This window comes from Ischnura elegans, chromosome 6 (genome assembly GCF_921293095.1).
Source record: "Ischnura elegans chromosome 6, ioIscEleg1.1, whole genome shotgun sequence".
Classification (NCBI taxonomy): Eukaryota; Metazoa; Arthropoda; class Insecta; order Odonata; family Coenagrionidae; genus Ischnura; species Ischnura elegans.
Window position 1 is genome coordinate 115,230,318 of NC_060251.1, and position 12,837 is coordinate 115,243,154.

A 12,837-nucleotide genomic window follows, 5' to 3' on the forward strand; every position below is an offset into this window, starting at 1 on the left:
TGCTTAGGAGGAAGAATAATATTATTTCTAGAAAGAAAGCATTGATTCCGTCACCTTCTTTCATGACTTTTCAGTTGGCTGCCAGCAGAAAACCCTAACCTTAGGGCCATTACATTTGACAACTGTCTAAGGCTATCGACTAGAAAAATCTAAAGCTAGGTGAGATCCCCCAGCACTGACTTAGTCTCCCATCCAAGCCTCTAAAACTGAAACATCCTATTCAAAAATATTGCTCCACTAATGAGTGATTTCAATTTCACACATGGTTTGAAATAAAAAATGAAGCTCTGGGGGTAAAAAAAAAACTCTAAGCACCCTCCCTTATGACAAACTTATAACAACTCAAAAAATATCAATGGGCTAGCAAGTGACTTAGTGGATTCACCCACAAATACACATATGGCGTGAAAATTCAAGGGGGAAAATCAGCACAGGAGGGTCTGTGTGACATTGGACCCACAAAAAATTCAGGTGGACAAACTTAACTTCAGCAACTTGCAAATCAAGCCTCAAAAACTTGAGGCTAGGTCTGCACATGAGATATACTGGAGCCATCTCAGGAGAAAAGCCAATAAGCACCAGAGATATGGACACAAAAGTAGTTGGAGGTAAGGTGGATTACAAGAGGGGGATGCAGGATGTCAGAGAAGAGAGGAAACTTCTATGAAACATATGCACACAGGTTGGTAAGAAGAAGCATTGGAAGGGAAAAGAGGATTGCAGATGGTTGCAGCTGACTAGAATTCATATAATTAGACAACGTGAAACTGTTCGATGAATTAAAGGGTAAAAACTGGAAAATTTCAGATATTTTCATATTTCCAATTTCATATTTCTATCGACAAATATTGGTAATGTGGATTACAGCGTAGACTATTTATATAATTTAATACATATGGCAACAGACAGAGTGATCCCTATATGTAGAAGTTACAGGTCTTAATATCGCACACGTTGTACATACTAATGATATTGTCGTGTCCTCTTGTGGACAGCTGGACAAGGAGCGACTCATATTTGGGATCTTGACTGATGTTGAGGGAATCCAAACTGCAATGGGGGTCCTCTCAGAAGAATAATACAGTAAAACCTCTTTACATCGTAATGAAGGGGATCAAAATTTGGGCAATTTGATGTTCGGAGGTTCACTATAGAGAGGTTTCAGTGATAGACACTACATACTGTCTTTTAAACGCATATATATTTATGTGTTTAAACAAACATGCATGCATCAGTGAACATATACATATTTATCATTAAATAATTACAGAAAGCGAGCGCTAACGCATGTTTTTTACAATGATTCGAGAGAAAACAATGTGATCTCTCTCTTTCAACAGTCACTTAAAACGATTAGCATAGTTGGATACCTTTTTTCTTATTTACTGTTAGGTATGCTCTCATATTGAACAAAATGGCCACAACTAATGATTAACGTGAAAATTACAGCATATTAAAGGTGTATAAGAAAAAAAATAAGCGTGAAACATTTATTGCTGAAAATGTCATTCCATGTACGTAATCACAGCTGCATTAATGGTCTCTTGTCTCGGTACGATTTGCAGAGGTAGTTAGGCCGTCTCAGGGGTATCTCCTTGGTTTGATAAGGTTTATGATGTAAAGAGGTTTTACTGTATCAGTGAAAAATACTACATAGAGGTTTTACTGTATCAGAGAAAAATAAGAGATACAGAGTTTTCCACTAGGAAAGTATTTTTTACTGAGGCTCAGGACAAGAGTCATATCCTCCGTTGGATTCTCCGGGTCAATCTACAAGCTTCCGTTTCCATGGACCTCCGGGCTCCTGCAATGCGTATACGGGTTCTCGACAAAAAAAATGACCCTGAGTAAATGATGCATAGAGTTTTTATGAAATTGCTGCATCCAGCTGCACCCTAATGTGTTCTAGAATTTTCCACTCATGCACTATTCCTATTTAAAAGGCGCATTTGCACCGGATATCCCAACAGTAAGATGGAAAGTTCCAGATAATTATGAATAAAAAAAACAAGACGAATGAGACAGAAACTAAATCAGCTAGAAAAATAAGCCACACATCAAACAAACAGGATGAATAAAATGGAAAAAGAATCAGCTCGAAAAATAAGTCAGGATAAAACAATATCATCAAGCAGATAGCATCAAAAGGTAGGCACAGGCAGAAATTCTCAGGAAAGAGTGTTCCCAATAGGGTATGGTATTGAGTGGAGGCAACCGACAGCTGAGGTCATTTGCAGCACGAGGGAAGGGTATGGAATGAATGAAGGGCAGAGAGAAACTTGGTGTTGGTGATGGCCTGCATTTTATGAAAGGCACCAAGGGGACCACAGCTTATAATCCCATCCTACAGACAGAGTGCTGCGCTTGAAATGACCTCCAAATAACATTCAAGGGGTGGGTCAGTTTCCGAATTTACAAAGCTGTGAGACAAATTAAAACATAACATTATTTGCAGAACATTTTTCTACATACACTCTGAGACAAGGAAAAGCTACAATAAAAGTTTCTCCGCAAACAGCAACTAGCCTTGGTGGTCTATCAATAATAGGACAATTACATTTGTTGGAGGCAATTAGAAAATTGAAGCCAAAAAAATTTGGTGAGGATATGATTCCAGAATGCATGGTAAAGGCATGCAATTATATTTTTGTTTGTCCCCTTTGTTGTACAGATACACTTTGCTAGACTTGCTATACTCAAGTTAAGGACTTTAACTTACTGCAAGGTACAATGAAATTATAGAAAAAGCGAAGATCGCGATGAGGGCAGGGTTATACTTATTGGACTTTCTCGCAATTTAAAATTGGACTAAACTAAAAAAATTATAGAATAGAGTTAATATGGGTCGAGAAAAACGATATACATTAGAAGTGGAGCTATAGTGTGCGCTGAGACTTAAATTGAGCAACTTAGTGATTCCCTTTGATTTTCAATTAAGACGTCACGACACAACTAAATTTTAAATCTCGCTACAGTAAGCAATAGATAAGAACCTTGCCTCGCCGTTTAAAAATTAAGCTATCACTCCAAACCTAGTGAACAGCAAGAATCTACGAGTTACAGACGACCAGTACCTGTACGAAAATCGATCGTCTTAACAACATAAAAATAGCTAAATTGAAGTAATGTAAGATTATTAAGGATCATTTGGATGAAATCGTTAACTTACGTGCAAAATGCGCAGAGATTTGTTTCATCATTAGGATCACAGCCGCCTTCCTTAGGGCATTTGGAATGAAGAATGTGACTTTGTTCGTAGCTCACGGTCCAAGGCGGAAATGCATGTTCTTCCCTGTTCACGGGAAATTTTTTAATATCAGCTGAAGTTTGCTCGGTTTCCGTCATTTTTCACCGTTTCAACCTCGCGAAATAGAATATCTGATAAAACGCTGCAATGCCCAGGAATTAACGCAACCCAAACAACGACAGCCGATTTTTATACTTGTTTGACGTCACAAGCGTAGTGCCACAATTGAAGTATCAAAACCCGCATGTCAACAGTAGACATAAATGGCAAAAAATTTCATTTACTCGATATTCATAGCAATTTGGATGATTTTAGAAAATATTGGAGTTTTTTCCAAGTGGAAAGCCATATGATATGAAAATAATCGGAGAAATGATTGTGTATGGTAACACGATTCGCTCCTAAAATTTGCTTTAACTTCAGTATAAATACTAAAAGAATCGCTCGAGTTCGTTATTTCGATAACTATGCATAAATAGAGCAAATAAATTAGATTAATTATGCGATGTGTGGACAAATATATTCATGATATACATATAGTAAAATAATGAAATAATTTTGACAGTTGGTAATACTGTTAATCTTGCGAGCAAGGGGACTATATAGAGGAGACTCAATTCCATACTTTTTGGCCGATTTCCGTTTCCGCATCAGTCGCATTTTTATCAGTTTTTAAAAATTTCCGCGTAGCGTTGATGACTGCAATGCGATCCGCTTTTTCCAATATTTTGCACTATGTTTATAAATGGCATTGAAAATGTATTAATTTGATTTATCACATCATCGCACGTAAATTTTGGTTAACATCCTCTTAAATCCCCGTGAAAATCAGATCAATATATATGGACTCTGGATCACTATGTTCGTCAACGACACAAGTGGCGGCTTTTGTAAACTCATTTAAATGCGCGGTGTTGAGGATCCTCTTTTCCCCTCTTTCGAGAATGATTCGTGCTTCCGAGATACGATTCGAAGTTGTCTTTTTTGGCGGGGTACGATTGTTTGTGTTTGGTCTGTATGTGTGAGCGAGAGGAATGTGAATCCCTTGTGTAAAACGAAATGGTTTACAAAACGGTGAAGATTGACTCTATATTTAAACCCAAGTCGTTAAATGGGATTAAAGTGTATTCCCTCAACGAAAGTAAAACTCTTATTTTATGGTATAAACGATGTGCATGGATTTGTCCTATGACGTATCCTGTGGAGAGAGTAACCAGGTGTTACGGGGTGAGGATGCCATAGCAAATCTTTTAATCTCAGTTATATAGCTATAAGTATATGTATGTATGGGTTAACGCCAGGTTTTTGGCGCTGAGGGGATACTTTTAGACCATGACAGTATTTATTGAGACATTATAAAGCTAAGCTAAGCAGTTCCCTTCTCAGTCACCCAACTTCGGTGCGGTTGATTAAAAGCCTAACTATTCTCTAAGAGTGGCTGCATATGCTGTGTAGCTAACTCTGTGGGCACTTCCACTTGGGTTGTCTCTCTATCGATATTATTTCATTTAAGGACTGTCAAATTCCATAAGTTTGTGTTGTGTACTGTTTGTATTCTACGTTCACTGTCTCCTCTTTTTTCAATTATTCTGGCCGATCGGTTTTGGTTTTCTTTACCACTGTGGCTTGCGTGATTACTTTTAGGATAATCAAATAACGATTTTCAATTGAAGAAAGTTATTATTAAGGTTTTCTTCCTATTAATAAAGCAGGTTTACTTGGAAAATTTTGTGAACCATTCTGATTGGACTGCTGTCTTCTATTCCTAGATAGGCATGTTCACTTTTGTTCTCATTTGAATCCCATTCTATACCTCCTCTGCTAAAATTCCAGCTAGATCTAGCAAGATTTAGAAGGAATCTGCTAGAATTTGGTAACGTTGAGCAGGAAACGGCAAGTAGTTGCTTAACGTAAGCAAAGATAAGACAAAAATATTCCACAATGAAGACTTTAATCACTTCCAGAGTTCATGAATTGCATTTTAAACAATATATTGGAGATGTATGCATGCTTATCATTCAATTTCACATAGAATATTTTCAACTTAAGCACCAAAAACTAAGTCTGAACATCATCTAGGTAAGGGATCCAAAAAAATGTCCCACAATGATAGTTCCACCTCTGAAGTCCAATAGTTCCACCTCTGAAGTTCAGGAATCGCATTTTAAACAACATTTGTGGAGATGCAGCTAGATCCTACCAGAGAGGTCCAATTTCTAACTGGAATTTTTGCTAGGGTGCCCTCTTAGTACTCACTTCATCCTAAACCCCTGCATCTCCCTGAGAACGTTTCTCTCCTTCCCTAGCACTTTTTCGATTCTCCTCTTCTCCATCTTCACCCACTCCTTCTCCATATCAATGTTTAGATCACCTCCACTCATTTCTTTTCCTCAGCATCCACCTTTCCACTCATTAAATCGCTACACAACTGAAGAAGCCAGATGCTAACACTCTTACACAAAGATCCCCTCATTCCTTTTCATGAATACCTCCTTTGCTAAAGCAATTTGCTTCCTACTAAGCCCACTCCCCTCAAGTGTGCTGTCCAATTTGTTGAACTGCTCCACCTGCTCTTGATCTTTGCCCCTCTACTAGCTTTTAGTTAAGCCTCACACTCCACTTGCAGTGCTCTATAAAACCCCGTAACTTTGGTTTTCTTGTGGTTGATCTTCATGAGATATCCATCGCACTGTTTGTCTAAAATCATGCAAGTTTTCAACCCTCTTGCGGACTGCCTAATTATGATTAAAAATAAGTCACATACGAGTGTATGCCACGTGTCGTAATGGAGATTGCCCCGACGTTTCGCGACCGACTGCTGGTCATTTCTTCAAGGTAATAATGCTGGAATTGGTTATTTGCTGCCTTTTTATATTTCAGGTGGGAGGGGTGGGCGGAGGGTGTGGGGAGTTAGGACTCTCAATTATAGTTGTTCTTGTTCTTCTTTATTTCTATGGCCTCAATAGTAGATAGATAAAAGAGATACTGGATTAAGAATCAGCATCAGTAGGAGGAGTGAAACGTTGAGTGAAAATGTTACGTACGCAGCAATACCCGAGAACCTCCTCAAGCATAGATAAAAGAAGCTGCGAAAATCTTCATACGAAAACTATGCTTATTTTCTTAAGAATGCCCATTAACTTATCCTTTATTTACTCTATCAAAAGCTTGTACATAATCCAGCAAACAAGAATACACATCCTGAACGTATCCTAAATGAAATCCTGATTAAATAAATTGAATAAACTGATAATGACATCCTGAATAAATAAATTAAATACACTAAGCTCCTCTCCGCTGGAGTCTTTGCTGCAATGGCATCATGTTTTGACTTTCAATTAATGTGGCCATAATGATTGTCGCCCAAGTAGTCATCAGCTCTCACTGCAATTTGTATATTCATAATTTTTGCCTCCACTTTTGCTGCATTGGATATTTGATTAATCTTCTTATGATTCCATATTTTTGTTTCCTACTTCTCAAGCTATTTGTGGCAAAAAATCAAAGGGCTTAAACTGTTAGCGCATTCGTTGATGAGCTCATGATGGGGGAGGTACTGCTTCTCAGCTACTCCTTGCCAGGGATCCCACTCAACCGTGAATGAGCCGTGAATTTCATCTACCGTGAAAAAACCTGGAAATAGCCGTGAATTTTGCCATGAAACCTTAGAAATCTCTCAAACCTATTTGTAGAGCTACGATTGGCGGATTAAAAGAAAAATCTATCTTTCGATCATGTTTCAAAGCGGAGTCACCTGCAGATACTATCCATGCATTAACCTGCACACATGTATTCGAAAGCCCAACTATTAATTGGTCGGTGTGCCATGACAGCACATTGACCTTAAGCCTGCGATTGGAAGACGTTAACCCTGGCAAAAAATCAGGCACTTCTTCTTCACTTTCCTGCCACCCTGCTCCCTCCATTTTCCCACTCACAACCTTTAGCCGGACCTGAATTTTGCTAACGATAGGTGACATCATAAGAGATAGCACTTTCATTGCTGCGTTTGTATTCAAGGCATCAGTTGCGTTTGTTACATTTTTAGTTAGCGTGCGACCAATGATTGTTAGGTGATCAATATTTCTGCCTAAAATGCCTTATCTACACACCGTGAATTTGATGACATTTAGACCGTGAAAACCTGGAGAAAACCGTGAATTTTGTGATGTAGTTGGAGTGGGAACCCTGCCTTGGCCACACCCATCTCTCTTGCTCTCTCATGGTATGTTTTTGTTTACCCTATCGTGAGTGATTCAATCCCATGATTAGCTGTTCTCTCTGAACTGGTTAATGAACCAAAACACTATATTGACGTCACTAACTCATGAAAAGTGGGTGGAAACCATTGTGGTTAAAAATATTTGTTTATTTTTATCTTATGGTAGATAGGGTGAGTGAAGAAGATATTATTTTCCTGTAACCAGTAATTTGACGTAATAAAGTCAAAGTAATGGAATTACTGTTAAGGATTGCATCTTTGGTAATTGATGCATTAAAAAATTAATTTTCATGTATTTACTTGTAATCTACTTGAAAGCTCTTTGTAGTAATCTTTAGATTTGAGTATTTGTTACTCTTCAGTAATTGAAAGTGAAAATTTGAACTCAATGTGTGCTAATTTACAGGCAAGTCCAGGTTGAACCTCATCCGTAGGTGTAAAATTGTGGTTGAACATAATCAAAAATGCTTGAATCAAACATTTTAATTATTTTTGTATGAAATGGCATTAAATGATAATTGAAATGCTGGTTTGCTTGCTAGTACTCCCTGTTTGAGAAAATGTTGAAAGTGATAGCACGTGTACAGGAGCAAAATTAAAAGTAAATGTCGTCCTACCGTTTACTTTTTCAAAGAGTAAATTGTATTTGTAATCAGTGGTGCAGCTAGAGGGGTTTTGGGGGATAAATCCCCCCCAGAGCTCAGAAATTTTTAAGTTTAATCCATTTTACTTAAATGGATTGATATTACTAATAGAATAGTGAAAGGATTAATAAATTATCCGTCAGAATGCCATAAAACTCACCATTTTGAACCATTTATCTTAAAATTCCGCAATTTATTAATCTCGCACCTACCGCTTATCCTGGTGGATATTCCACACCCCCACACACCCTGGTAGTAGTTGTACCTTAACCCCTCCCTCCCCCCCAGCCTTAATTCCTAGCTGCGCCCCAGTTTGTAATTAATTACAAATTGGAAGTGTAATTGTAATTGGGCCCGATAACATTTTTTCAATACTTTTCCCAACACTGCCTGTTCCTTATATTTCCCTTCCATTTGCTGGCCTCGGTGGCACCGGGGTAAAGTCCCCGACTGCTAACCTAGAGGTCTTGGGTTCGAATCCCGTCTGGGTGGATTGATCACCATCCAGTGCATGGATGTTTGTGATTGTCAATCAAGTTAATTGTAAGAGAGGACAATGCTGTCCTAAAATCGCTTGAAAAATAAAAGACACAGACAAATTTATCGGATTCTTTCAATGAATTGCAATTTCTCGTCAAAGACTTCATTGTAACAAGCTTCTTTGGTAATCAACTTCCCTCAGGTACTGCATTGCATCAATGACATAAGAGATGTGATCGTAACCAAGAGTACCCTCCTTTGTCTGAGCCACAGAGGCATGATTTACGCTGCAGATCTTCAAGAAGCAATCAGCAGGTGAAATGATCATGAAAAGTAATCAGGGGAAATTTTCAAAAGTGAATTCTCTTCACTTTAATGTGAAAATATTCTTTTCAGGAAGACAGCCCAGGCCATTGATCATAAAGAATTATCATTTGTTAAGAACGTCATAACAATTAATGCCACCAGTAATGGATTTTTGTTAATAACAGAAAATGGCGAGCTAATGGCTTTCAGCATAACGAGGCTGGAGAATGGAAAAAGCAAGCTCTCGCTGAGAATGATACGGAAAATTCCAGGGTGCACGGTTAGCATTTTGATTATTTTTGTTTAATTCCTATTTTTTCATGTTTGTCAGAAATAATTAATCTCCATTCATTCTTTAGGTAAATAACAGCCCCTGCATAACTGTATTTAATCCTCAAGATATCCACACAAGTTTGACTTCTTTGTTGTTCAAGGATATTGCTCTCCTAAAATGTGACATAGTATTCATTGGCTTGTACAATGGAGATGTGTATTGGTTGCCTCTCGTGGAGAATGAAGGTGATTCAAAATTTAATCTACTTCATCATTCTCCATCACCCATTGCCAATATTGCCTTAGCATCAGGTGAGCATTCCACTTCTACCTATGAATTTCAATTATTCAATGTTATCATGTCTAGGGATGTCATCATGGTCTGTATTCTTTATTTCGGATATGTAATTTAGGAAAATACGGGCCTTCCCACAGAGTGTTTGTTGCCTGTGGCTGAAGTGACAACCGTGTTCCCTGATTTTTGTCCCCTTTACTGTTCCTGTCCCTCCCCTTGCTATAATAACAATAATACAGTTTATTGTCCGTGGGCAAATGCATTTGCCCCTAGTCGTCAAAAGTACATACAATACATAAACTTAGTCAAGTCAATTACATTAAAAAAATACAAAATATACAACTTGGCCATGTCAATTACATGTACAAAAAAACCAATATGCATTAGGAAAAGTGCATCTACATTGAGAACAGCAAACATGCATAACCTCAAAAGCAACACTTCATATATTCACCTACAACATAAAACAATGTGTTACACTTTGCAATATTTTAGCTGTTCAATGGCTTTTTAGATGAATGAGTTGGTGATGTAGTTATGGAAATGTGAGTTTTTTTCGAAAGACTCATGGTTCTTGTGTATGAAAGAGACTGTTTCTCATGGAATTTACTGTGGGTAAAAATTCCCTTGCACCTGGAATCAAACTGCAGGTCTTTGGCTCTCCTGGCCATTGCATAGACCGCTATGCTACCCAGGTCCCTGAATTCAAGTTTTTTTTGCCACTATATTAGATGTTGGGCTGTTGTGGCCAATCAAGGATGGTAACGCAACGGAATATGAGCTTAAAAGAAGCCACAATGGAACGGAGAACCCCGTTCCAGGGCTAACACTACCAATACATACTAGCATTAATATTAATTATTAGAAATAATGAGAAAAGATGGATTTCTCCCAACTTGGGATGTAAAAAATATGTATATAGATTAATCGTCCCCGATTCTTTTTCAGATGGGAAGGTGGACAAAATCAATCTCATTTTGATACTCTCTTCAAATGGATCATTGGCTGTTGTTGATCAAATGGAAAAGCAGCTCAAGTTCCGAGTGCATTACTTACCAGGCTCAATTGCATGTTCCAGTATGGCTGGCCCATGTGATATGTTTCATTCGGATGGATTGAATCTTTGGCGAAGTGAAATCTCATCGGGACCTGAAGGAAGTGTGAATATACGCACACAGCTTTTACACATTAAGGGAGCGGTGGACTTAGCCTACGACAGCCGGAGTCTCGAAACTATTGTAGGCTGCAGGCACTGTATTCTGTATAAAATTGAACCATCTTCCCCTGTAACATCGGATGGGAGTGATGTGCTTGCCTCAACATCTGAAACTATCACTGAGATAGAATCTCTGATGCATGAGTGGCACAACACTACTGAGGAGCTCAACCTTATGAAGGAAAAAATAGCTGCAGAAAATAAGCTACTGCAAGAAATTTCGACTGCCGTTCGAGGAACTCTTCTGAGGGACATGATCAAATTGAAAGCTGAAGTGAGCGATGATTTTCCTTTTGCCCTAAAAAATAATGTTGCTCTAAAAGTTTTAAACGAGTCACCACAGGAGTTCTCAAATGAATTTTGGTTGTTTCACATTCAAGTGAACAGTGGTGAGTGGAATTTTAGCGTAACAGAACACTTGGAGAGTTCTTTTAAGCCTAATAACACCATGATCTTCATTGTGCCAATAACCACAGCTAACCTCAAATATCCAGTTACCGTCGACTGTTCTCTTGTGCTCAGTGTACCAATGGGTGATTCAAGTAAGGATAGTGGCCGTCAACTGCACGAGGTTCCTCTGCAACGTATTTCCTTAGACATCACCGATTTCCTCAGTCCAATCTTTGAGGACCAGACTGTGAGCCATCAATCTCTTTTGCAGGATGAAGTGCCCTGGGATGAATTTCTTTCAAGGTTTAAGCACGTTTCTTCTGTGCAGGATGTGAATGTTAGAAAGGGAGAATCCCAACTGTTGCACTGCTATTCATTTAAGCTCCCTGAAAATGAGAGCTGGACTGAGTTCAGAGACCGGTTATGGAAGAAGCCTGACTTAGTTCTTCGTGAGGACCTAAAGAATGCCACTAAGCTCAAATTTAGGGTACGGAATAATATCATCACTTTCTCTTGCTCTGGTGATAGCCAAACTATAACAATAATGACGTCAAATAAGGATATCTTGAGTGAAATTCAGGGCTTCGTTGTATATAAAACCTTATCAAAGCCCAAAGACAGTGCTAGAACATCAAAAATATGCATTGATGAAATCAAATACTTAAAGTTTAGGAACATTAATTTAGCTTTGGAATTGGAAATAGAGAAAGGAGCTTCATGGAAAAACTTAAATGCTCTAAAACAAGAACTTAGGAGCCTATTTGAATTACAATTACCTGAATGGGAAAAATCGTGATAGGTAGTTTATTTTTCAAATACCTTAATTTAAAAGTGCCATGTGTCCCAATATTATTGCTGAGAATATCCTCATGCATAAAAATTTATATTTTTAGTATATAAACATATGTATTTTTGATACTAAATGTTTTTTATGTTTGAATAACCACATTCATAAGATGTATAAATAATCAGTGCAAAAATGTTAAGTAAGAGTCAGAAATTGTAATGGGCTTTCATTTATGATAGTTAATAATATTTCCACGTTGAAGAACACTATGTAAAACCATCATATTCTTCCTCGAGAAGAGATAAATGCTTAACATTTTTTCATTGACATTCTGTCCTGAGAAAGGTAATCCTCTCTTATGTTTCTGACTATCCTAACTACCATGATCTGCAATGCAATCTGAAATAACATTTTTCTCATGTATTAGTCTATTTTTAACAAATTTTTTGAAAACTAAAATCAATTACATTTTATCAATACTTTTCCCATCACTGACTGAGTAGCATTCCCTAATAGCGTCTTCTTAATCCCAGGCTTCTTCTACAGCCAGTTGAAGTCATTTTTTGCAAATTTTCAGGATGACCTTCCGTTTTTGAGGCCTTAATGTATTTTTTTCAGGGCAAAAATTAAGGCAGTCCTTGGGCGTGAAACTATATGGTGAACTGATACTGCCAACTCCATTTAAAGCATTTCCTCTGCCCTTTTGCAATAGTGGAGCTGAACCGTTTTGTGTCCTGAATTTAAAAAAAAGAGTACATAACTTCCCCAGGAGGGGGAGGAGGCACCATGAGTCTCCCTATTATAATAATAATGATATTTTGGGGGATTGTCCGTAGGGATACAATTATCCATGGGTTTCTTGAGTAACGTTCCATGAGTTTCTTGATATCCATTGAGTAACACCAACCCACTGCTACAAGTACTTTCTGAGGTTCAAAATGTTATACCAATGGCAGGAACCTGTTGATTTTGTTGAT

At 37.9% G+C, this 12,837-nt stretch overlaps 2 protein-coding genes across 2 annotated transcripts in view; one reads left to right on the forward strand and one right to left on the reverse strand.

The window, feature by feature from the left end:
• The window catches only part of LOC124161537 (TIP41-like protein), a 13,181-nt gene extending 9,719 nt beyond the window's left edge, over positions 1–3,462 (reverse strand). Inside the window, exon 1 of the mRNA XM_046537908.1 lies at positions 3,170–3,462. Coding sequence (XP_046393864.1) covers positions 3,170–3,345 — 176 coding nt within the window. The 5' untranslated portion in view covers positions 3,346–3,462. The remainder of the gene's footprint in view (positions 1–3,169) is intronic.
• Positions 3,463–4,245: 783 nt separating this feature from the next.
• Positions 4,246–12,319, forward strand: LOC124161539. The gene is made up of 5 exons (XM_046537909.1): positions 4,246–4,474; positions 8,796–8,908; positions 8,990–9,179; positions 9,259–9,484; positions 10,416–12,319. The coding sequence occupies exons 1-5, from the start codon at positions 4,307–4,309 to the stop codon at positions 11,867–11,869; spliced, it is 2,151 nt and encodes a 716-aa protein (XP_046393865.1). The 5' UTR covers positions 4,246–4,306; the 3' UTR covers positions 11,870–12,319.
• Positions 12,320–12,837: the final 518 nt, after the last annotated feature.

Excerpts from the sequence above, each read along its gene's own strand:
- LOC124161539 (XM_046537909.1), top strand. The coding sequence starts at position 4,307 with ATGGTTTACAAAACGGTGAAGATTGACTCTATATTTAAACCCAAGTCG. Across the intron at positions 4,475-8,795 it reads GAGTAACCAGGTGTTACGGG|GTACTGCATTGCATCAATGA; the intron begins GTGAGGATGCCA and ends AACTTCCCTCAG. Across the intron at positions 9,180-9,258 it reads GGAAAATTCCAGGGTGCACG|GTAAATAACAGCCCCTGCAT; the intron begins GTTAGCATTTTG and ends TTCATTCTTTAG.